Genomic DNA, 26,207 nt, shown 5'->3' with positions numbered 1-26,207 from the left:
ATTCTGACACTCTGCACAATCAAGTCATTTTTTCCAAGATAAGAAGAGCAGCAAGCCAGGACTCTGAGTAAGCAATAGTATACACAGGACACAATCAAGGAACGCCCTGTTATTCACTGCAATGACAGCCCCTGTCACAGGTGGGGGCAAGGCTACAAACCTTTTTCACTGTATATTCCAACAGTGAAAACTCTAGAACGTTTTCCAAATATGCCTTGTACATATTTCCAGTAAATTAACACACTATGCCTATTAGAAAACATACCCAAAAATAAAATCTGAAAAGGGGGAATATTTTAACAAAAACACAGAGCAGCTGTCATGTTCTGTCTGTACCTCTGGTGCATGTCATTGCCATGTCCAGAGCTGCACACACCTCATTAGAGACCACACTCTGCAGTACTGCAGACCGCACCTGCTGGCCTAACTCTTCCCCATCTGAGCTTTTCCCATTTCCTTCGCCAGGGTCTCACCGTCTCCTGTGATACATGAAACCTACCTCCTAGAACCTGGGGACAGCACTGTGTGACAATAGCAGCTGCACTCCCAGGTGTACTGGCTTCCATCCCACTTGACACATAGGGGCACGTGCTTCGGGCGAGTGCCCTGAACTGACCACAAACGCTGAATGAATCAGGTTCCTCTGTGATAAGGAAAGCCTTCCACTGTAGTGGCAGCTGCTCCCCCGCTGCTCCCCCCTCGACCCCCCCAACACTTCCTCTCATAAATCCATATTGCTTCTGAGAAGTGAGTCTGAGTTACAGAGGAATCAGAGAATCAGCACATTATGTGCCAGATAAAAAATATATATAGTTCAGTTAATAATTAATCAACAAGACAACAAATCACATATATATATATACAAATCGTGTACATATTATATACACACACACGTATGTATATATAGCCTTTCTAGGACTGCACTCACAAAAGAAGACTTTGTGAAAACTGCATTTGAGATCACATACTTACGTGCCCCAGTGTACTTTAATGGAACATGTCTTGTGCATGACACCAAATCCCTGCATTTCTTCAGTATCGTCGAAGTAGGAACTCAGGATTCCTAATCCTTCTGGTTCAGTGAACAAGTCAATTTGACTAATTCTGTAATCCTGGGGGGGGAGAGGAATACACATGCATACATAATGTTATACCAGGCACTTAACGCTACAGTAGCCTCATCATTCTCTTTCTTGCTTCCAATTGTCACATTTATCACAGCACCTGCGAGTTCATCCCTTTCTCCCTGTTTCAGAACACAGTTCCCTGGGGGAGACAGGCTGCTTAGTCCAACGAATCCAAGCTGCACTCAAGTGAAGATCATCAGAAACAGGTTTGACCTGAGTCCCGATACACACTTCTTCCTCTCACCCCCAGCTGGCTTGCCTTGGCCACAGCAGCCTTGGGTATGAGGCCGCCCCACGTGCAGGTGCAAGGACCCTGCCAAGTCTTCCTGGGTTCTTTCCTGTGCCCATAGGCCTCCTGCGCCAACTCCCTGGGTTGTGACTAGGTCTCCAGTCCACACTGTGAAGGCATGCAGTCCTGGTGACTCTGATACCTCTGCACCATGGCTCTTGTTCTGTGCCCTGTGTGTCTGTGGACCATCTCCCACTCTGCAGATCTCCTCACTACCACCCAAGCATTAACCAAGCATTCACCAACCCTCTTCATGCTCCTGAGCTAAGTGAACCACGATATAAACAACATATTAGCAAACTGTGTCTGTTCAGGCCAAAATCTACCCAAAGGAACAAGAGCAAGGTCTTAAGGCTCCATTCAACCAGTCTGTAGAGACAACATCATTCATGACAAATCAGGGGGCCTACTCTTTATCATGTCATCATTAAGAAAAATCTCACCCAAGAAAATAAATGGAAGATATAAATAATAATAAATGATGAAAAATTTAAAAATGTTTGCGCAGCTTACTAAAAATAGTGAACTAGAGAACAATCTGAAGACCTTGTGAAAGATGAAATAATGGATATATGACAGCAGCTCACTCATGTGCACAGCAGTAAGAAAACGCCCTGCAGCGGAGTAGGGCACTCGGCAAAGCATCAGACCAGACAGTGACATACATGCACTGGCCACGCTCTGTCCTTGTCAGGAGGATCAGCTCTCCAGGCCTTCATCCACCTGCCTGGTCAGTCAGCATGCTCCAGGGCCTTCATCCACCTGTCTGGCTGCACCCAGATGCTTACTCCTCCCCCATCTCACATTGCATCCTGACCCTTCCCTGAGAAGTGATACCAGCGAGAGTGCGAGCTTCAGGAAAATGGGATGGAGACAGAAAAAGCACTGAGAACTACTGTGTGAAGTGAGTATGAAAGTAGAGGGACTGGCCAGTGGGCCAGCAGCTGGAGCTGTGCCACACCAGCAGCCTGAATCAGCACGCTGGTTCTGTTCCTGGCTTCTGGATCCGCTTCTGATCCAGCTCCCTGCTAATGCACATGCAAATGCAGTCGAGCATGGCTCAGGTGCTTGGGTCCCTCAGAGACACAGCTGAGTGGCAGACTTCTGGTTACAGCTATCTGGGAAGTAAATCAGGAGACGGAAGATGCCCCTTCTTATGTATCCTTTTATCTCTTGGACTCAAATATTTTTTATGTATGTACATTTGTAGCATAATTACAGCTACAGAGAGGACAGATTAGAATACAGCCCCAACACTGGTTCTAATCCTGGCAGCTCCACTTCCCTTCCAGCTCCCCGGCTTCAGATCAGCGCAGTACCAGCTATTGCGCTCACTTGGGGAGTGAATCATTGGATGGAAGATCTTCCTCTCTGTCTCTCCTCCTCTGACTTTGTAATAAAATATCTGACTTTGTAATAAAAAATAAATAAATCTTTTTTTAAAAAAAAATGAATATAGCCCTAAGAAAGGACAGAGAACAAAGAGTGAGCATGTCTGCTCAAGCTGGCATTCAGATGGTATTTTTAAGCACTGCCTTATTACCAATGTGATTGGTCAATAAATATAAAACTGTGGAATCATCTCACTAATGTGAACATTTTCAAATAATGTTCCTTACATCCTATCACCTATGTGCTTAAAACTGCTAAAAGGTCAACCACTTTAAAAGTCAATTACCAGGTGGGACTTCTCCCTAAAAATCCCCTTTTATATCAAATATATTAAGGAAACAATATGGAACTAATTGTCTTGCCCATCTTCCTGTAGCACTTGAACCTTTTTATCCTAATTATGTCAAGATTATCAAAAAATAAATTTGAAAAAAAAGTCAATTATCAGTTAAAGTCACACAGAAATGTTGGCCTAGGAAATAAGGGAGGCTTTCCCCTGCCAGAAACTGTCACTCATTTGTCCTCATTTTGGAATCTTCAATTTACCTCCATTGCTTCTCAGCATTCATCTCTAGAACACAAACTTGGGATTTTAACCTTCCCACTGGAAGATACCGTTGATTGTATTAAATGTTTAAAATATACGTATGCACTTGACACAGACAGAGAAACTATCCTGCCCGCTGATTACTTTCACAAATGCTCCCAATAGCTACGGCTGACCCAGGACGAGGCAGGAGCCAGGAACTCAATCCAGGTCTCAAGGACTTCCTGCTAGGATGTTCTGGAATCAACAGCAGAGCTTGAACCTGAATCAAGGTCTTCCACATGGGGGTGGGCATCCAAAGCGGGCCGGCCCCCTAACTGTTAGGCCAAGGTCACTAACTGTGCTTCAAAAGGTGAAGAACTAATCATCTCATGAGCTACAAAGACACATTCTATACTACCTTTCTTGTCAACGGAAAAGCAGCCACAAAATTGTACCAAACCCATACAGTGGCTTGCGATGTCTCAAATAATAGCATTTTAAGCCTACACAAAGCCCTCTATGGACTGAATCACTCCTCAATTGCTTCTTTTTCCAAAGCCGAACAATCTACAAGCCACACAGAACACTTGAAAATCACTAGCAACCAGAATACTAAGGAATGGAAAACATGTTCCCTGGAGCTCCGCACAATCAGGTCACATTCGGAAGAGGACAACAGGAGCCAGGAGTCAAAGACGCACAGTGCAAACATATTGTGAAAAACACACTTCTTCTGTTAGATAATCATTCTAAAGTATACCATTTCATAAAATGAACATTTCCCTTTAATAAGACTCCTTCCTGTTTGGAGGGCGTGGCACAGTGGCAGAGTAAATGAAATCACCACTTACGTTGCTGGCATCCTACACCAGAGTGCCAGTTCAAGTCCTGGCTATTCCCTCAGAGCCAAATCCCTGTTAATGTACCTGGTAGGGCAAAAGACTCCTCCAGGGTGTGGGTTCCTGCCACCCATGTGGGAGACCTGGGCAGAATTCCTAGGTCCTGGCTCTGGCCTGGCCCAGGCCTGGTGGTTGCAGGCATTTGGGGAGTGAATCAATGTTCAGAAGACCAATCAATAGATCAATCATTCAACTGTTGATCTCTGCTTCATCGGCCCCTCCCTCTCTGTTTCATAAACTTGAAAGCAGATCGTCAACAAATTTTAAAAATTAAAATAATTTTGAATAAATACATCTTACAATTCCTTCCCAGCATTAAGAAAATGTACTATAGAATGAATGAAAACCAGATTTAGGACAACTCACCTGGACCACATGTCTGATGGAGCCAATCACCACAGGCTTACTGGCAGACTCTTCTTCCTCGTTTCTTTCCAAAACACCTTCTACACCCCAGAGACCAGTGAGTTCCAATTCCCCTTCTTCTAAGGGAATGGAGTTGCCTTCAAAATTTGGTTTCTCATATAAAATCCAGCTAAGAAAAATAACAAACAGCAAAAGCATTAGCCACTTTTGATGAAAGAGGTTTCTGATTATTCAGATATCCCAACTCATTTCTACTGCATAAAACTCTGTGAGTGACAGACTCTCCAGCAATTAAGACAATCACACTCTCCCTAAGACTAAAATATTACTGAGTCTAAGGAAGCGTCTGAAAATCCAAAAATTACATTAGGATCTTAGAGAACATTCAAGTGATCAAAATGAACACTGTAGTGCTGTGGGTGTTCCAGGCATAATCATGGGTGGAGACCTGTGAGTGGGAATGCAGTAGACAAATCAGGCTATGTCAAAGTGCTTCTCCCTACACACCCCTACATGTGTGCAGAGAATATTTCTCTTTGAAGGATTTTAACTTACATGGCAGAATCCTATCAATGGACATTACTATGAAGGACTACATGGAAAGCATTTTAAAAAAATACACACCCCCAAACAGCCAAATAATAAGATATTAAGATAAGTACTAAGACAAGACCTCAAGTCAATACAGGTGTACTAACAATTTATGCTTCCAAGAAAACAAAGTAAAGTCACAAAAGACAAAATTGCAGGACCAGCCTTGTAGCACAGTGGGGCAAACTGCCACCTGTGACACCAGCATTCTGCTCCACTTCTGCTCCAGCTCCCTACTAACACTCTCCCTTGGGAAAGCAGCAGAGGGTCCAAGTCTTTGGGCATTTACATCCACATGAGAGATGTGGATGAAGCTCCTGGCTCCTGATTTCAACCTGGCCTGTCCTCAGTTTTTATACACATTTGGGGAGAGAACCAGGAAAAGTAAGATTTCTCTCTCTCTCTCCCCCTACTCTCTCTCCAGTCCACTCTGTCACCCTCTCCTTCTCTCTGCCTCTCAAATAAGACTAAATAAAAATCTAACATAGAATTGTGATACATTTCAATTCAATTTTCAGTCTTTCAATTTATGAATAAAGCAAATTCTTTTTTCTAGATAATATATTAACTACCTAGAAAATAGTTTTTTTTTACAGATTTATTTATTTTTATTGTAAAATCAGATGTACAAGGAGGAGAGACAGACGGGGAAGATCCTCTGTCTGATGATTCACACCCTAAACGATTGCAGCAGCCAGTGTTGTGTCGATCCAAAGCCAGGAGCCCAGATTCTCTTCTGGGTCTCCCACATGGGTGCAGGGTCCCAAGGCTTTGGGCCATCCTCTAATGCTTTCCCAGGCCACAAGCAGGGAGCTGGACGGTAAGTGTAGCTGCCGGGATTAGAACCGGCGCCCAAATGGAATCCCTGTGCTTTCAAGGCGAGGACTTTTTTCTTAGCCACTAGGCCACAGCGCCGGGCCCAAAGATATCTTAAGATATTTAAGCAGCTAACAGTAAATCTGCTATGCCTAGTCAAATAGAAACCAAAAGGGACATTTTATAATTTCCTAAAAAAATAAAGGTCTGGAACTCCACCTTCTTTGTTTCAAGCAAGTTTCTTAAATACCAAAGGTAAGTATTAATGCCAGACCAGTGATTTTTTTTTTTAAAGTTGTATTTCTATACTTAGCTTCCTGTGTATTTTTAAAAGGTACTGACGCTGGCAAAACAAGCCAGAAATTGTCACAGTACTTCCATTTTTACCAGTTTTTCTACTTAATCAAAACTATCTTTTGACAGCAACATTGGAAAGTCAACTGAATTTTAGGCTGGTCTTTCACTGAACTATCATTTAAAAATTAGCAAAAATACATTTCTTCATAGATTTCTTTAAGTCACATTTGGCTGGTCAACATGACAAGTGCAATTCTTGACAAACCCGCCTTTAAAAAATACATCAACCAAAAGCATGTCATGGGCTCTGATGCTTCAGTCATCCCAAAGAAAGCATTGGGAGATATGCGAAAGAGAAGTTTGTTCTACTTCACTCTCATAGCTCTACTACAGATGAGTCACTCCTATAATCAGAAACTCGAATCAAAGCCATATTCCTTAGATATGAAACCTTATCTTACTATAGTCAGTATTTTCTGAGCTTGGCATTGCCCAAGACATTTGTGAGCTAGCAGTGAGGACCACTGAGGACATCATGAGGAATGCCCATTACAGATACCGCGATCAGGGAGGGAAGGCATCGTTCTCACCATCCTCTGACAACTTTGATGAGGATCACTGGGGACAGGCTCCAAGAGCTGCAGTCCGGGACATCGCTGAACACCTCCAGGCATTTGTCCGAGATGTCAGGCTCACTGTAGATCACCACCTACAAAATGGGAGGTGGGCGGTAGGCTGAGGGGTATTCCAGCACCTCCAAACACAACCCAGACCAAAGACCAAAAACAGGCTCACCTTGCCCGGGCGGGGATTGAGTTTATTTTGGACACCTCCTCTCAGCGCCTGGAATCAGATATACAGAAACGTAACACACAGTTATAGCTGCACCAATCAGCCTTCCTGGCTCCACCCAGGGTCCCGGAAGGAACATTGGATGCTCTTCCCTAGGCACCGAACTGCACCACCCAGTCCCATGCCTAAGCTGTGTTAAAACTCGTTGAGATTGTTCTACTGAACTAGCTGAATTTGAAACTTAAATGTCTAGGCTATTCCCACCAATGTCAGGAAATGCAGGCTCCCAAAGTCAGATCTACATACCAAGTTCAAAGAACAAGAACCTACAGAAGGAATTATAATTTCCATAATTTCACTATAATCTCCAACATATAAAATAAAAGCGAATGTACTAACTACTTATGTAGAAAGAACCGAGTCAATTTTATGTGTCCCTATATACTCTTTTTGAAACTACACAGGCTATTTATATCTTTAATGCTTTTAAAAATGGTATTTACTTACTTGAAAGTCACACTTACAGAGATAGAAGGGGATAAAGAGATCTCCCATCCTCTGGTTCACTTTCCAGATGGCCACAACAGCCAGGACTGAGCTACACTGCAGCCAGGAGCCTGGAACTTGTCCCAGGTCTCACAGCTGGGTGGCAGCAGCCCCAGCACCTGGACCATCTGTTGCTGCGTTCCCAGGTGCATTAGCAGGGACCTGGACTGGAAGTGGCGCAGCCAGGACTCGAACCAATGACCACATGGGATGCTGGCACTGTAGGCTGCAGTTTAACCATACCACAATGCTAGCCATACTGTAATACTAATAGAAGTATCTACCCTCACATATTAACTACTAAAATGAAAATGCTGGCTTTTCAGAGTGTACACTGAACATGATATATTTAAACCCCTTTTTTGTGGTGGACAAAATATTATTGTACATGCCTCCAAAACAAATCATTTTCAAGACTGTCCAACAAGACAGGTAAAACCAGAAATGCCTAATAAAAATAGTAATTATGTGTGTAAAAACATTACAAAACGTGGACGACTTCCAAAGCTGACCAGGATGCCTAGTCTAAGAACTGTCTTTGATCTAATGGCTCTTGCACCATAACAGACAATGCCATAATTCCACCATAGGGAAAGAAAATTAAAAGGTAAGTTTCTTTGGGTGCATTTTTTAAAATTGGGGCCAATGTTGTGGCACAGCATACTAAGTGATAGCACTTGCAGAGCTAACACCCTATTAGAGTCCCAGCTGCTCCACTTCTAATCCACCTCCCTGCTTATGGCTTGGGAGAGTAGTCCATGTGCTTGGACCTCTGCCCTCATGTGGGAGATCCAGAAGAAGTTCCTGCTTACAGCCCAGCTCAGCCTCAGCTGTAGTGGCCATTTGGGGAGTGAACCAATAGATCAAAAATTTATCTTTCTTTCTTCTGTCTCTTTCGCTGTAACTCTGCCTTTCAAATGAATAAATAATATTGAAAACAAAAAAATTTAAATCCACACCTTTTTTCATGACACCAATTTTTTGTGAATTTATAACTTTTTTTAGATTTGACTTTTAAAAAATTTTATACATTCAATTTGAGAAACAGAGATGCACCCCTCTACAAACCCATTCACACACATTCACAGATCAAATAAAGAAAGAGCATAAATATCAAGTCAAAATTCAGCTGGAATATTAGAAAGCATTTGTAGTCAAGAAAGCCAAGACTTAAAGGCAAAAAAAATTATAATAATAACAGTAACTTTCAATCCTAAGAAAATCTCAAAAAATATATATGAAGACTCACTCCCTCAAACTTACTCCAACTGCTTGGTTTTCTTAGGGAAACTGTAGTATTGTAATACAGAAACACACAGCCACAAATAACAGGCCATGGTGAGAGGAGGGTAGCCTCATGGGGATTCCTCCTGGGCCATGGAGCAGTGGTTTAAAATCATAGACCCTTCTGAGCCTGAGGATGACTCAGTCTTACCTGTGCACAGCAGGGTTTTCCAGGTGAGGTCCAGGGACCCCTCCAGGTAAACCAAGATTCCTCCAGGGTTGGGGTTAACTATGTGTTTCTTTTCACTTTTTAAAAAGATTTTTACGCAAAAGTAAAAGTTACAGAGAGGGAGAAGAAAAGAATGATCTTTTATCCACTGGTTTACTCCTGACGTGGTCACAACGGCCAGGGATAGGTAAGGCCATGCTAGGAGCTAAGAACCTCTTTCGGGTCTCTCACATGATTGGTAGGAGCCCAAATACTTGGGCCATTGCCCACTGCTTTCCCAGGCCATAAGCAGGGAGCTGGATGGGAAATGGTGCAGCCTGGACACAAATCCATATGGGATCCTGGTACCTGCAAGGTGAGGATTTAGCCATTGAACCATCACACCGGGGACCTCTCAGTGTTAATTTCTAATACAGTAAATATTAATAGGGATAACCAACACCTCAACTACAGAGCTCTTTGGGATTCTAATTTTTACATGTAAAAGTATCCAAAGAAAAACAGAATTGAAACTCACAGGCTTACAAAAATCACATGAAAGAGGGGAATCTGGGCACATGAGTTTCATGTAGGTTTAAGATCCCAGCATCCTTTATCAGAGTGCTTGGGTTTGAATCCCAGCTCTGCTCTGGCTCCAGATGCCTGCTAAGGTGCACTACGGGAGGCAGCAGGTAATGGCAGCAGTACTTGAGTCCCTACCACCTGTAAGAGAGTTCCCAGCTCCTGCCTTAAGCCTGGTCCAGCTCTGGCTGATACACGAATTTCAGGAGTGAATTAATAGATGTGTGTGTGTGTGTGTGTGTGTGTGTGTGTGTGTGTGTGTGTGTGTGTGCCTTTCAAATGAATATAAAGCATTCATCATTTAAAAAAAAAAAGATTTATTCTGCTGTTAGAAACCCAACCACACCTTTACAGAGAGCTGTCACACCCACCTTCAGTAATAGGCATATAGCAGACCCCAGTGTCACACAGTGGAACACACTGCCATGCCCTGAATGCCACCAAGAAGGGTGCAAAGTACCCTTGCCTTGGTTAACTGCCTTGGGTCAGAGTCTGCTCTCGCCAGGAAGCCTGGCTTACAAACTGGGCCATGGAAATGCAAGCTCCGCTCAGGTTTCTAGGCCAGCAGAGCTGGTCTCTAAACTTGTTTTTCTGCCTTACTCACTCAGTGGCCTGCCTCCAGATGAGTGGCCAGCTTGTTCACCAAAATGGCACATGTTCATGTTAAAAACAAAATGAAGCAAAGAAAGCAACTTCCAGCCATCAGATAAGATGACAAAATCACAATTGCTCCCCCATGTCATATCTTGGTGTCCTCTCTAGTATCAAACAAAAAAACCCAGCCTAAACCAGCACCTTCCTTCTTCACACTCCTGAAGGAGCAAAAAGAAATTCCCATGGTGAGAATGAACGCCTAGGAGCCAGAAACTTCAGTCCCAACTGCATGGGATCCAAAAGTATTATAGGGGAAGAAAGGGTGAACCTCATAGCTCTGAGAGAAGGGAAGAAGAAAAAGTTTCCTGGGCGGGGTGGGGGACTTTTCCAAATAGAGGAAGCAGCTTCACAAATCAAAATTCTAAGTAGAGCACAGAGCACTTCCACCCAGAACGGCCATGCCACAGCTCCTCGTCTGCTTGCATCCTCTCCACGCACCTTTCCTATCCAGCCTTACCATAACACAAAGGGGTAGGTTCTCACATGCTTTGAAAACTTTCTCTCTTGGTTACACACCAGAATCCTTGTACCTTTGTCCTTGGACCCGAACTGTCCCTTATACAGAGAGCTCCTTTTAAATTTGCATGTACGTGGTGTATGAGTGAATGGGAAACTCCCTCACACAGCTATCGCCATTTCCCCCGAGAGTAACAGAAACTGCTTCACAATGACTCCCAACCACATCTCGCTTTATAAGCCCCACTCTACCCCAAATGAATAACAGGTTGCTGCTCACCATTGAGTCTGACAGCGACATTCCAGATAAGGCTGTGCTGGGGTCGTACCGGCCAGATTTGAAAAGCTCCATGAAGTCGGTGTCCCCGCTGCCGCCAGCGCTGTAGCTGCCCACGTTGGGTTTCAGAACACTGTCGGGATGGTTGGTCCTCTCCGTATCCTCGTGATTCTTCAGCTTTGAAAGTTCAGACAGTCTGGCTTCCGGCAAGTGCAAGGTGCCCCGTGAAGTCAGATCTTCTTTGGTTTCCTCTTTCGGTAAGCGCTTCTCCAGGGCGTTTGAGCTTTTCAAGCCTGCCTGAGACGGATTCGAGTTGAAGTTGAAGACTTGCAGAGAGGTGCTGGGCGGTGGCGGCTCTTGGAGTGAGCCATGGGGTGGGGCCCCTTCTGTGGCAGGCTGAGGCCCTGCAGACTGAGACAAAGGACCGTTCTGGGTCGTGCTGAATGTTGTGGTCATGCTGTTGACTGACGTCACGGAGGGAGAAAAGACCTTGTCTTGCGGCAGTGATGACAGGATGCTGGAGAAAAGGGCGCTTTTTTCGAGTCGCGATCTCTTGATCCCACCCCCACTGGGGACTTCCTTGGCCTCTCTGTCAGTGACATCTGACCCAGCCCCAGACTCCCGTGTGCCATTGGCAGTGGCGTGCAAGGACTTGAAGAGGACACTTTGTTCAGTAGATGCGCGCTTGGGTCTCAGCTTGGATTTGGCATCCAGGTTCTGCATCAGGTGCAGAGCAGGGGACATCTCAGCCTGGCTCTCCTTCTTCTTCCCCAGGCCAAAGGTAAACACGCTAGGGTCGAAGACCTTCTCCAAGTTGTCCTCGTGGATGGGCGGCATGGCAAAGCGAGGGGCTGGCGAGTGCGGTGGCCTCCCCTTCTTCTTCTTCTGGGGCAGACAAACCGTGCTGTCCAAGTTCTTGATGATCTCGGTGAATTTCTCCATATCAGAGGAAGAGTCAAACACGCTGTCATCACTATCAGCAGAAACATTCAAAAGTTTGGCAGGGGAATCCTGACCATTCATGGCCTCACCGCCAGGCCTTGGGGCAGGGCTGGCTTCCAACCTCACAGGGGTCCTTTCACCCTGACTTTGGGCCTGGAGAGCAGGTACGGCCGTCTCTGAGTTGGGCAGTGAGACTTGTGGGTCTGATTCTGCCACATGTTCTCCTCTGCAGGGAGTCTGTGTGGGTGATGGGCTCTCATTGTTTGGTATTTCCTCTTGCTGTGGGTTGCAGCTTGTGACGGAAACCACTTCAGGTTCATTATTGTGACAGCTTGGCAACTGTACTTCTCGGACCTCCGAGCTTCCCGACAGGAGATGGGAGCTGACGTCTCGCGCGCTATCCACAGGTAGCACAAAAGACCGCACCAGGACTCTGGATGGTCCTCCCTTTCCCTCTGGCTCTGGGGACAGACGGGGGTTTGCTTCTCCACCTCCAAGTTCAGGGGGTGGCACTTTGTCACCATTACGATGAGACACAGGCACAGTTCCCCCATCCCGGCTTTCTGTCACTTCCAGCTCGGTGTGCAGCGAATTGGTCAGGGGGACTTGAGAACAGGTGTCACTGGGGAGAGAAGGGCCATGAGATGACTCGGCTGGGGGCTGTAAGGCAGAAGCTTCATCCTGCGGCCCTGGTACGGTGGTTGAAGGCAAATCCTTGGTGTCAAGCATGGCAGGGCTGCCTTGAGTTGTACCAGACGTCCTGTCCAACTCGGCCGTCTGGCTGTCAGCAGCCTGCGGAGCTTCCTCACTTGGGGGCCCCTGATCCTTGGCAGGAGGTGGTGATGGTTCCGAGGGGTGGTTAACTGTCTTGCCACCAAGGCGAGGCTCCCCTGGCACCTTCTCCTCTCCAGGGACAGAGACCAGGGGTTCTGTTGGCATTTCCTTCTCAGGCACTCCATTCTGGGAACTGGTGGGTGCCCCTTTCTTTTCCGGGTGTTCCATCTCCTTGGCCTTTTTGGCTAAGTTCAGCTTCGCTCTCCCGACGAATGTCTTGCTTGAGGCAGGAATGTTCCGTGGGGCTCGAGCCTCAGTGTGTCTCGGGCTACTATTGCTGGCCCGTTTGTTTTCAAATAGGGAGATTTTCGTGGCGGTGTTTCCTTTATGAACTGGATGGCTAAATGGATTATGCTCATTTCCCAAACCATCAGAGTTCTTGGGTGTTTTAAGATTTAGTTCCACATGTTTGGGTCTGGCAGGGCTGTGAGAAAAGAGTGGGAAGTTACTGACCCAGCTGGAAAAACACAACCTCACAAACAAGCACATCACGAAACCATGAAAAACTGCTCTATTTATGTCATACAATATCTTTTTTAAGGGAAATTGCACATGGATCTGCTATTTTTAAGTGTATTTATATTGGAAGGCAGATTTACAGAGAGAGGGAGAGACAAAGATCTTCCATCCACTGGTTCATTCCCCCAAATGGCCACAACAGCCGGAGCCAAGCCCATCTGAAGCCAGGAGTCGGGAGCTTCTTCTCGGTCTCTCAAGGCTTAGGGCTGTCTTCAACTGCTTTCCCAGATCACAGCAGGGGGTTAAATGGGAAGTGGAGTGGTCAGGACACAGACCTGTGCCCTTATGGGATCTCAGCCTTTGCAAGGGGAGAATCAGCCATTTGAGCCATTGTGCTGGGCATACACTATCATTTAAGACACCTGTTTTTGAGCAATCGTAAGGACATGATCATCAATTTTCAGGGCTGTTCTGCTTGCATAGCAGAAGGCAGCACAGCTAAGAATGTCTAGGGCAGGGTCAGGATGTGCTTACATGCGCTCACGGTGTAAAGCACTCATGTGAAGACATCGAAGGGCCTGAGACCCCTGGAACAGACTGCAATGCTTAGTGTACCTCTACTTCCATGTGCGACTTCTGCAAGCGTAGATGTTTCCTCTTATCACAGCTTTTAGAAGTTATCTCAAAATTGCTGGACTATATACAAATATTCATTATGGATTTCTGGATATTTCATTCCCTTCACCTTTAAGCCATAATATTTTTCCGAGTAGGGTGGAGTCCAAAAAAATTGGAAAATATTTAATAATCATTCACAATCTGACCACCAGAAACATTCCTGCTAACACTTTAGTGCATTTCTAATCTTTTTATGAGCATAAACTGATTTAAAAGAATCAAAATTATTCTGCACAAAGTTTAGTGTCTTTTTTTTAAGATTTACTTTATTTTTATTGGAAGGCCAGATATACAGAGCGGAGGAGAGACAGAGAGGAAGACCTTCCATCGATCAATTCATTCCCCTAGCAGCCGCAAAGGCCAGAGATTTACCAATCGGAAGCCAGGAGCCCAGAGTCTCTTCCAGGTCTCCCACACAGGTGCAGGGTCCCAAGGCTTTGGACCATCTTCGACTGCTTTCCTAGGTACAAGCAGGGAGCTGGATGGGAAGCGGGGGTGCTGGGATTAGAACCAGCACCCATATCACATCCCAGCGTGTGCAAGGTGAGGACTTGAGTCACTAGGCTATCATGCTGGGCCCAGTTTAGTGTCTTTAATAGGCAGACACACACTGGTTTCCTCCTAAATGCCCACATGAGGCAGAAGCAGGGCCCTGCCCTGTGAGAAAGCTTGAGTTAGCAGCTAGGGTCAGGCAGGAGCTGAGCCCAGACACTCCAATGTAAGGACAGAACAGCTTGCCCACAGGTGCCTTTTTTTTTTTTTTCTTGTGTGTTTTCTCTCTTCTTCTTCTTCTTCTTTTTTTTTTTTTTTTTCTTTAACATTACCTAACCTTACAGTCAACTTCCAGGTTATCAGAATTTGTTTACAAGTTCTTAATGCCTGCGTAAAAGTCCATCATGTAAAGATACCATAATCTACCTAGCAACCCCCCAATGAGGACTTCTGTCACCAGAGAAACTGTCCTCTCTGTTACAGTTTGGGGAATATTCTGCCTTAATGGGCGTTCTGAATGGCACTCCCTGCTCTGGTCCTGACTCTCATTATCCACATGCACTTGGTAAAGTTACTGTGGGCTGGGAGAGGGCGGGGGGGAGGGGAACCCTGGGTGATTCACAGCAGACACAGAATCCTGAGACCCTGAAAAGGACAGGGATAAAGGAATGGAACTGTCAGTCCTTTCAACCACAATCACATCCTTGTTTGTACCTCTCTTCTATATAAACTTTCTTAGAAAAAAGTGTCCCAGCTGCTCCACTTCCCATTCAGATCCCTGCCTGTGGCCTGGGAAAGCAGTAGAGGATGGCCCAAAGCCTTGGGACCCTGTTCCCACATGGGAGACCCGGAAGAAGCTCCCAGCTCCTGGTTTCAGATCAGCTCAGCTCTGGCTGTTACAGCTATTTGGGGAGTGACCTAGTAGATAGAAAATCCTTCTCTGTCTCTCCTTTTCTGTAAATTTATCTTTCCAATAAAAATAAATAAACCTATACACACACACACAAAGAAAAAAGGTTCCAAAGCTAAAACAAAAATAAAAATTAAACCAGTGGTCTAGTGGCTTGTAAAGAATGGGAGTGAGAAAAACAATCGCCACCAAGGGCTTGGTGCCAAGCTCTTGCAAAGTGTTCAAGTACAGCATGGTCCTGGTGCATTCTATTGAAGTTGAGGAAGTTGAAGGTAAATAACTTGCCTGAGGGCACACAGCCACAAGGTGGGGGTGGGGAAATGGGGAGCACAACAAAAAGCCAGGAGCTCTGGTTTCAGAAGCGCCACACTCCCGACCACTGCACCCTGCGCCGCTACTCCAGGCAGGGTCAGACTACGCTCGCCAGAGAGTGGGCCTCTGCTTCCTGCCAGCTCTGCTGTTCATTAACCCTCAGAACTATCATGAGATCCACATGGTCAACCAGCCTCCAGATATTCCTGCTCGTGACACACACACACAGAGACTGTCAGTTCTGTCTCCTTCACAGACTTGGCCTTCACGCGGCAGGTGTGTGAAGAGCTGCTAGAAGGTGCAGGCCTAATGACTGTGAGTGAGACGGCTCATCCTTCTGGATGCAGTGAGCAGATTGGGCTGGACCCCATCATGTCTGCCCCAGATGCACAACTCAGCACTTATATTTTCATTCCTATGCATTGTATGGAAATGCCAAGTTTGAGATGGGCCCTTGCTTTCCCCAACATCTCCTTTAGAAACCTGGTCTTCCCTGACTACAAGCTGATACTGTAAATTTTAAAGCAAACTTGTACGCCTAACTCCTTAAAGATTAAATTCTAAAATCAGTGGATAACCATTACCAGTCCTATCAAGTTGATGTGGGATGCTCACATACCAGAGACATACATGACAAGAATTCTCAGATAGCTCAAGGTCTTCATCAAAGTGCATCTTACGATATAAATGGAAAAACGCTACAGATTGGCCCCACAAGCTAGGCCTGGGTCAGGAAACACACAAGTGTACTTGAAAGATCCTCACGAAGATCAAGATATGTTTTACGACCCAACTTTCTGTGTTATTAAGTCCTGCTACCAAGAGTCGCTGCAATTAACCTAGTTCAGGCTGATTACAAGGTAGGTTCCTATAATTCATGTTGTAATGCCCTCATCATAATGGGAGAGGGGAGACCTGGGAGCCTCAAAAGTCTTAGCTACTGCATCTGTGAAAAATGCTCTTTCAGACCCACCACTTGATGGATTTCAACGGCCAGCTTGTGAATACGAATACTTTAAAAGCATAAAGAGGCACGTTGCTTCAAAGTCACGCTTTTCCAGGGAACACACAAATTTTGGAAACTTTCTCAGCGTTGGAGTTTTTGTTTTCTTTAATCTGGTTAATCCCTTTACTTGAAGAGATTAGTTCATAGGATAAAAGGTTTTAACAAAAAACCATTAACCAGACAGAAATGGGTCAAAAGCACTAAATTTATGTTCTGTCCCACTGGTTTGCCAATTTGTGGTGCGCCAAGGCACTGTGCAAAAACATTAAACTGGGTGGCCAAGAAAATACTGAGATAGGAAACAACCAGTGCCCAGAAACAGACGGAGGCTGAGCTCTAGTACAGGAAACAGCACGTGACTAAGTGTTTCATGGTGACACGGGGCTCCTGCTGCCTGTTTACTCTCGCCTTTCATAGTGCAATTCTTCTGGTTTTTCCACTGGCGCCTTCTGATTGGAAGCCAAGGGAAGCCTCCTCCACAGCCACGCCAGTCAGGGGCTCCCAAGGGAGCAGGTCTCAGCGTGCAGTTACCCCAGTCCTCTGCAAATAAAGGGCACCATTCACAGGGGCTCCTTCTCCTACACTACCATTACAGAACAAACAGCCCGTTACATCAAAGGCTGGCAGCTGGGGCAGTGCCCAGGTGATTTACGAAGCTCAACGCCCCAGCCCCAAACCTCCACCACACCACGGCACAGTGTTCGCGAAATAGAAGAGTTTTAACTCCAGTGCTTGATTCCCCACGAGATCAGAAACACGCCCCCGTCCCCTGTCTGTGAGCACCCCAGCTCTTTGAGGAAGGGTGAATGCGGGCGAGGCTGCATCCCTTCCATACTCATTTCTCACCTGTGTAACCTGGGGCGTGGCGGGTGGGGGAGGGACCCCGCAGCGTGGGAAGCCAGGGCTTTAACCTTTCCACAGGGCCCAGCATTTCCACCAATCCCACTTCTCACCAAGGCACAGGTGTCCCATCCTCCAACGAGCTCCCCCTGGGACTCCAGTTCTTCCCTCTCTGGCTGTTTGATCAGATGGGGCCTCACGCAGTTGACTCATGCGCTTTTCCGGTGCCAGGGCTACATGCTGAATCACAGTCCTGGAACATCTGTGCCCACTGCTCAATACACATTCCCCAAGAATTAATACACTTCACAGCAAGTGTAGAGCCAGGGCCAGTATTTTGTTGTGCATTGATTTAGCAAGCAACCCTCCTCAGGGAGATCCCCGGTGATTCCTTTGAATCACAGTAAGCTACTTTTGAACCAGACTTCCTAACAGGATAAAGGGGAGGAAGCCAACTGAACACCTGTATTAGGGCTCTTTTTTCCCCCAATTAGACCAACCACGCACCAGAGCCTGTATATTCTCTACCAACGCACTCACGTTAAAGCTACTGAAGTCACACTGTTCAGGCAAGCTTTGCCAATCCTCCCCGCTGTAAGTCATCCGCTCCACCCCCGCCCCGCACCTTCTTAACACACCTGTTGTTTCTAGAAAACCTGGACTGGTCTTCCACGTTTGAAATAAGTAAGAAAATCATTCAAGCCCTGAATTTTTATGAGCCTCGAGGGCTAGCCTATTTTCTGGAATTAATCCACAAACGACTCATCACAGGCTTCAACAAACGGTGCCTTTTACAAACTGCTCCTTTCAGCACTGGGAGTGTACGTGTGTGGGGGAAGGGGAGCAGTGCAAGGACTATTCCATCAATGCAGAGACCCCGAATTTTGCAAACCGCTCCGCGGCTACTTACAGGGTCACTTTGGTTGTCACCGTCGACCTGCCCGCACCAAGGTGGCTCCGGGCCTTCAAGCCCTCGGCGTCCGCAGCTCCGGCCTGCCTGCCGGCCGACTCCCGGCTCCGGCTGTCCAAGTGATTGGGAAGCGGACCTCGTTTGTGCTCCGGCTTGATCTCCGGCAGCAGCGAGCTGCTCTTGACCGTGAGCTCGCGGGGGATGACCCGGGTCGCCTCCTCCGAGTTCTCGGCCGCCGCGCCCTTGGCGGCGGGGCTGGGGTCCAACGTGGGCGACTTCTTGGGTACCGACTCCTTGGCGGCTGCGCGCAGAACACTGCCCGGCGCGGTGGGCACGGACTCGGGGGCGCGGCTCCTGCCCTTCCTCTTGGTGGGAGACGAGGCAGGGAGCGGCTGTTTGCTCCGGTCCGGCTCTCCTCGGAGCTGCCCTTTGGGACTGGGGCTGGCTTTGGACTCCGGGCTCCCTGCCGAGGCAACGCCCCCGTCGGGGGCAGCCCGCGGAGATTTCACTTTCTTTTCCGCAGATTGGCTCTCGGCGGCCCCGTTTGGCGCCACCTCGTCGTCGAACACCGCGTCGTCCCGGCCTGCGCTCTCTGGCATCGCGACGTCGGCGCCCGGGGAGTCGGTAGATTTCTGCGACCTTCTCCGCCGGCCCGATCTGCGGCCGCCCGATCTCTTCTCCATGTCGTCGCAGTCGCTGCCGTCCTCTGCCTCGGGTGCTGGGACGTCCTGCTCGTCCACCTGCGCCACCTCAGTCTTGCTCAAGTAGATGTCCAAAGTCAGCACCTTGGCGGGGTGGGCGCGCTCTCCCGGCCGCGCTGCGCTGCCCTCCTGCCCGGGGCCACCCCTGTTCCCAGCGCGCTCTGCGATAGGTTCACCTGGCGGAGCAGATGCGTCCTCGCGGGACTGGTTGCGCGCTCTTGGGGACCCGGGAGAGACGCCCTCGGCACACGCGCCGGGGGCTCGGTGCAGGACCTCGCCTAGTCCTCCCGCGGGCCGCTCGCGGGTGGGCGACCCCGGGACACCTCGCGCACCCGGGGCGAGCTCAGGTTCGCCGCCAGCGCCGGGCGCCGCGCGCTCCCCCGGACTGTGGGCGGGCGTCTCTGAGCTCTCTAGCCCGGAGGAATTCCCTGGTGAGGAATGCGGCTGCTTGGCAGCAGCGGTGGCATCTGGGAAAGTCTCTCCCCTTGCCTGCGGAGGTTCTAATTGGGGTGATTCACTTTCGTGGCCCGGGCGCCCCGCGGCAGCCGCCGCACCGCAGCCTTCCGAGCGCTCGCCCGCCGCCTCCAGCGCGCAGCCCTCCGGGCTGGCGTCCGCAGTCGGTTTTGGTTGGCTGCCTTGACAGGGACTCTTCCCACCCTCTCGTTCCGGCAGCTTCGAAGTTGCTCCATCCTTGGGAGAAACCGATTTGGCGTCTGAGCTGGTGCTTCTTTTCCTCCCTGCCGTGAATAGCGTGCCAAGTTTTCCCAGTACGGGCTTCCTTCTGTTCTCTTCTGGCGGTTGCGCTCTGGACTGAAAAATAGAAAGGATTTGGGGGAATAAAAAAACCATGAAAAGCCGAGTTTCTCCCTCACAGTAGCAGTATATTAATAAAAACAAAGATGACAAAACCTGAGTTTCTAATTGAAAAATAAATCTGTGTCTGTTACATCCGACAACGATAAACTATGCTTTTACTCTGAATATGTATCAAACACTTTGAATCTGGGCATTCCTAAATATATATATACTGCATTTTTTTGTTTTTTTAGGAATACTCGAAAGGTCCCGATAATCTTGTACAAAAACAATGCCCAATTCTATTGAGTCTTGGTTTTGTGATTTTTTTTTGTTTTGTTTTACCTTTTTCTTCAATAAAGACTTAATTCCAAAGCGGCCATGAGTGACAGAACAGCAAACAACATGTCTTTTTTCTTTTCTTTTTTTTTTTTTTTTAGACACCGCCATGACTTTCTTGGAGGAGAGAAAAGGGATAAAGGAACAACACTGGCAGCCTTCCCGCCCAGGAAAACATGGAGAAGCCAGCTGGCTCCTACACGCGGGCAAAACCCAAACTCGGAGGGACCGCGCACCTGCGCCCCGCCTCTAGCCCCTCCCGCGACAGGGCGGCGGCCCCGCTCCTCCAATGGGAGAAGCGCGCGGGCTTCGAACCCGCCGGCCCATCGCGCCATTTCTGGGTGCACCTGGAGGTTACCCGCCTCCGGCCGTGCGTAGGAAAAGGCGGCCAAGTCCGAGGGGCCACCGCCTCCCTGCTCCGGGCCCAGAAGGCACGGGCTAATGGAGATGCCACTTTCGAAGCGGGCTGTTCGCCGCACGCTGCGTGCACAGGCGTGAGCCCAGGGTGCCGGGCCACCCATGGGAGGAGCGTGAGACTCCGGAAAGGGAAAAAACCTGCGCTTCTCCTCGCCTGGAGCAAAACGGCCGGCTCCAGGTGGCTGACGCTGGAAGCCTGGAGCCAGCTCAGGACAAATCAATAAAAGCAAAAGAGCTGATGGGCGCGGCTGTGCTGGGAAGTGGGCCAGGGAAGGAGGGAAGGTGTGCCCCAGGTTTAGGACCCCCGATGAAACCAGGCTCAAGCGAGTGGCCACTGTCCCTTAGGAGCTAACTCTCAGGTTCCAAACCCAGGTGCTGGCTGAACCCTCCTGCCTTTTTACATTGTGTATTTGTTTTCTTGAGAGGCATGGAAGGAGAGAAATCTCTCATTCACTACTTTATTCCCCAAACACCCACAGCAGCTGGAGCTGCAGAGGCTGAAGCAGGGGGAGAAGGGACTTAATCCCAATTTCCCACAAGGATAGTAGGGCCCCAACCACTTGGGCTAAGCAAGTGGCACAGTAGCAGGAAGCAGGACTAGGGAGCCTGGAACCAGCATCCCAAGCCACCGGGTAGCCACTGTGGCAGATAGCCATCCTCACTGAGCCTGTTCACTGGCCCTTGCAGAGTGACTTCCATGGTCTTCATTTTACCCTCCCCAGAGTCTTTAATGTACGCCAAGATCACTCATCTGGGTGCAAGGCCCCAAAGCCAGTAACGTCTACCTGACTGTGGATACAGAGCTCTTTGTTTCGACTGCCTGGACAGGCTTTCAAACTCATCCTGAAGACACAGTTGTTGGAACCTAGGTTTGTCCATTGGCTCTATTCCAGCTCTTGTCAAAATAAACCAGCCAACTGTGTACATTATTCTGCCCTCCTGCGGATGCTACAACCGGTTTTTCCCATGTGGGAAAGATGCCTGGTCAGCAGTCATTTGTAAACTTAGGTCTAATTTTTTTTTTTCTTTCTTGGCTAAAGCTATTTTTTACAGGTCCTGGCACGATGGCCAAGTGGCTAAAGTACTTGCCCTGCATGGGCCAGGATCCTACACGGGTGCTGGTTCATATCCCAGCTGCTATGCTTCCCATCCAGCTCCCTGCTTGTGGCCTGGGAAAGCAGTAGAGGATGGCCTAAGGCTTTGGGACCCTGCACCTATGTGGGAGACGTGGAGGAGGTTCCTGGTTCCTGCTTCCTGGCTCCTGGCTCCTGGCTCCTAGCTTCAGATCAGCTCAGCACCGGCCACTGCAGTTGCTTGGAAAGTGAATCAGTGGATGGAAGATCTTTCTGTCCTCTCTGTATTTGCCTTTCAATAAAAATAAATAAATCTTTTTTAATACTGCTTTTTACAGACCCAGCTACTTCAAGTTGGTTCATCAACTAAACTCACCCCCCATCTGTTTGCCCTAAAGATAGGCAATCTATCCCGGGCCAGCCAGACTGCCCTATTGAATTCCCGAGAACTCCAGAGTTCTGTTTGTTTAACACAAATATTCTTCACAACTTCATTATAGGCAAAATTAAAAAAAGAGAGAGAAAGAAAACTGGAAACAACACAAATGTCTATCAGTTGATAAGTGCATAAACAAATCATGGTAGTCAACACAACAGCCTGCTACTCGAGGACAAGGAGAAACTTCTGAGACAGGCAGCCATGTGGATGAAGCTCAAAGGCATTTTCTAAATGGAAGAAGGCAGACACAAAGATATACACAGCGTGGCTGCATTTCTATGTCATTGTAGAACAGCTAATCTATACTGATTGGCAGCAGATCAGATTGCCACAGGGACCAGGGGCAACAGGTGGAAGAGAGGAATAACTGGGAAGAGGCTCAAGCTAATTTCCGGGTGTAATGGAAATATTCCTTGTCTTGATATTTGTGGTGGTTATAAAATGCATCAACCCAGATGCTTAAAATACCTGTACTGTAGTTTGTTACATGTAGATTTGATCTTCATACAGTTGTTTTTAAAACAGAGATTTCCGGGGCCCAGCACGATGGCGTAGAGGCTAAAGTTTTCGCCTTGAATGCGTCAGGATCCCATATGGTCGGCGGATCTAATCCCAGTCAACCCGCTTCCCATCCAGCTTCCTGCCTGAAGCCTGGGAAAGTAGTCAAGGATAGCCCAAATCTTGGGAACCTGCACAGGTATGGGAGACTCGGAAGCAGCTCCTGGCTCCTGGCTTTGGATTGGCTCAGCTCCAGCCATTGCAGTTGCCTGGGGAGTGAACCACTGGACAGAAGATCTTCCTTTCTGTCTCTCCTCCTCTCTGTATATCTGACTTTCCAAATAAAACTAAATAAAACTTAAAAAAAAAATAGAGATCCCTCCCCATCCCAGTAAAATAGAGCAGAAAAACACAATGTGAGCATGGCACCGTGCCTTGGGTACCACTTCACAGTTGCTACAGGCTCACTCACAAGGATGGGCTCTCATTTCCATGGGTATGCAGCGATTGCCTCACCAAACACACTCTTGTCCAGAGCTAGGAATGCCCAACCACTCAAATAAAGTTCTCAGTCACATTTGTGAAGAATGCCTGTACCTAAGCAAGATTTACGTTGCTTTTCAGTCAGGAGTTCTTTCTACTGAGTCAGTGATGAAATCACATAGATGGAGAATGAAACCCCAGATGGCTGAGAGCTGTCAGAGAGAAGCCTCAGCAGTGTTCATCTGTTGCCTTCATACAGGCATCCATACCCCTCATTTTCAGCTGTAGCTACCTTCTAGAAAAGCACCTACGTTGGAGTGGGGAGGGAAGTGGAAGGCGGGGAGGGAAGTCTGGTGCTGTGGTACATCAGGTTTAGCTGCCACCTACAATGCTGGCATCCTTATGGGTACCTGTTCAAGTTCTGGCTGCTCCACTTTCGACCCACTCCCTGCCAAGGAAAAGTGGAGGATGACCCATGTGCTTGGGTCCCTGCACTAACATGGGAGATCCAGGGGAAACTCCTGGCTTCTGCATTTGGCCACCTCTGGTCACTGTAGCCATTTGGGAAGTGAAACAGTGAACGGAAGATCTGTTTCCTTACTTCCACTCTTCTCTGCCTCTCAAATACAATTTTTAAAAGATCTTAAAAAAAAAATCACCTGCTTGGGTATGAGCTTTGGGTTGGGAGTCTTAAAACTAGCATGGAAGACCACAGACCTAATGCCTTCTTCTCTTGATCATCCCTTAGGATGGTGGTATAGTCCAGAGAGGCCACCAGGCCTATCTAAGTTCTACATGCTCCCCCATCCTTCCTTCTTCTCTCTCACCCTGACTCTCTGAGCCCCGACACTTCCTGGAGCTCCATGGTGCCTACCTGGTTGCCTGCTCACCTTTCTTAAAGCACCCAGCATGCTCAGGGTGCAGAACCTGTGCTGGCAGTCCTCCCATCCCCCCATGCCTTGCTGGGGTGTGAGCTGTCCACCACGGAACAGTTTTGGAGATGATCCACGGGTGATGTGCAGAGACTTGCTTATGGTATTGTTGTTGGCCAGCTAGTCAATGTGGCTCATGAGGTAATGTGCATAAGCAACTCAATACATGACAGAAAGTAGATCATCATTCCAGCAGCTGACTGCTATGTTGTTCTAGGATTCTGAACCCAGTGGCATCACTAATAGGTGCCACCTACTGACTGCCACCAGTACTGTGACACATAATTTCAGAGCTTTTATGCTATCTCAACTAAAGACAAGGACTTACAGGATAAGTTGTTAATATCTTATAATATGCCCAATTGTCTGGATACACTGGCAAAACGGTGTGTTTATTGGAAATTTTTTCAGATAACTAGGAAATCATTGCTTCAAATTTAGAAGTATTTCACCTGAAATCATGCTTAGAGAATGAAGGAAAATATTGGGTGTATTATTTGAAAATGTAACAACCTGTCTAAAAATAAGTCTTTCCAATATTTTCTTCCTACCATTTCCTCCCTATGGAATCTAAGTCTCATGAAAGTAGAGGAAAAACTGCCCTTTCTACATTCCCAATGGGACTACAGCAAGAGTGAACACAGTGCCTGTTCCTACTGAAGAATTAGTAGCACCCCTTTTTCTTGTTGAAAAGGGAGTTATTGGAGGAGGGATCACTAGGTCATTAAGCCTTCCACGTCCCACACTGGAGTGCTGGCGTTTCATTCCCAGGACCCCATCACCACAGGCCCTCAGAGGTACCTGCTGATGACCCAAGTGGGAGCTTGGGTTGCTTTCTGAGTTTCCGGATCCAGCCTGGCCCAACCCCAGCCTTTTCGGGCAACTGGGGAGCAAACCAACAAACAGGAATCTCTCTGTCTCTGCCTTGGTCTCTCAAGGAAAAGGGAATAATCAACATTCTCGTAGATAGTTAGAATCATAGTTAGCTCTAAACAAAACACCATGGAAATCATTTCTACCCAACATCTTGCGGTCAAGCATTTGCTGTTTCTTCCCATATAGGGATTCTGCACATGGACACGGCTGCTGGCACACACACTACAATTGCTGGTTTACTGCTCGCTTCTAGCCCGAAGCCGCCTCAGGAAACCAGATGAGGATCTTCTGCATGTCTCCACCTGTGCCTCCTTCTGAAGGCTATCTTCGTTTTAAACTGAAGTTGCACCATGAGAAGAGAGGATAGGCTGGGTTAACTTTGATAATACCTTCAGTTGACAAAAGAGGTATGTGCCTGTGATGGAACTTTTTCTGAATAGATTTCTTTTTAAATAATTCTAGTTGTGTAGCTTTAGAAACAGGTACTTGGGGCTGGTGCCATAGCATAGTAGGCTAAAGCTGCAAAGTCTGCCTGCAAAGCTAGCTTCCTTTATCAGGACTGGTTCAAGTCCCGGCTGTTCCACTTTTGATCCAGCTCCCCGCTTGTAACCTGGCAAAGCTACAAGAAGAGGATGGCCCAAGTCCTTGGGCCCCTGCACCCATGTGGCAGACCCAGGAGAAGCTCCTGTCTCCTGTATTCAGACTGGTCCAGCTCCAGCTATTGCAGTCATTTAAGAAATGAAACAATAGGTGGCAAATTTCTGTTGACTCTGCCTCTGTTTCTCCCATTTTCAAATAAAATAAATAGATCTTAAATAAAACAAAAGAGGGAGTTAACAGAAAGATATAGAGTAGAAACAAAATGCCCTCAAGTGTTTTGGATTAAAATCAAGAGAACAAATCCTTTACATGTAAAAGACAAATATAAATCCATGCGCTAAATTAAACTTAAATTCAACTGTAAAGAGAAAAATATATAGGAATTTTAGCTACTTCATACTGCAGTTGTGAAAAGGAAAATCTACTGTAAAGAAGATATGGTTTGATAAAAGCAAGGTATCATTTAGAACCATGTGACAGCTTAACACAGAACAAATTAGGGGTAGGGAGGAATAGTTTTAGCTGGGTAGGAAACGGGATGCAGAAAAGCACAAAAAACAAGACTTTCATAAGGTGGCATCTCTCTTAGAACTTGTGGGATGTTCATTCTGAAGACTTTAAAGTTA

The 26,207-nt window shown here is 47.3% G+C and overlaps 1 protein-coding gene across 1 annotated transcript in view; it reads right to left on the bottom strand.

Annotated features, from left to right (window-relative positions):
- The window catches only part of CRYBG1 (crystallin beta-gamma domain containing 1), a 50,212-nt gene extending 31,013 nt beyond the window's left edge, over positions 1–19,199 (bottom strand). The window contains exons 1-6 of the mRNA XM_040983841.1: positions 18,429–19,199; positions 11,049–13,245; positions 7,102–7,149; positions 6,897–7,015; positions 4,603–4,771; positions 973–1,112 (exon numbers count right to left, since the gene is read on the bottom strand). Coding sequence (XP_040839775.1) covers positions 973–1,112; positions 4,603–4,771; positions 6,897–7,015; positions 7,102–7,149; positions 11,049–13,245; positions 18,429–19,111 — 3,356 coding nt within the window. The 5' untranslated portion in view covers positions 19,112–19,199. The remainder of the gene's footprint in view (positions 1–972; positions 1,113–4,602; positions 4,772–6,896; positions 7,016–7,101; positions 7,150–11,048; positions 13,246–18,428) is intronic.
- Positions 19,200–26,207: the final 7,008 nt, after the last annotated feature.

This window comes from Ochotona curzoniae, unplaced genomic scaffold (genome assembly GCF_017591425.1).
Source record: "Ochotona curzoniae isolate NIBS_2020 unplaced genomic scaffold, NIBS_Ocur_1.0 contig_3819, whole genome shotgun sequence".
In the NCBI taxonomy this organism is placed as follows: domain Eukaryota; kingdom Metazoa; phylum Chordata; class Mammalia; order Lagomorpha; family Ochotonidae; genus Ochotona; species Ochotona curzoniae.
Note: the sequence above shows the minus strand (reverse complement) of the source record. Positions and strands in the feature narration are given on the sequence as shown.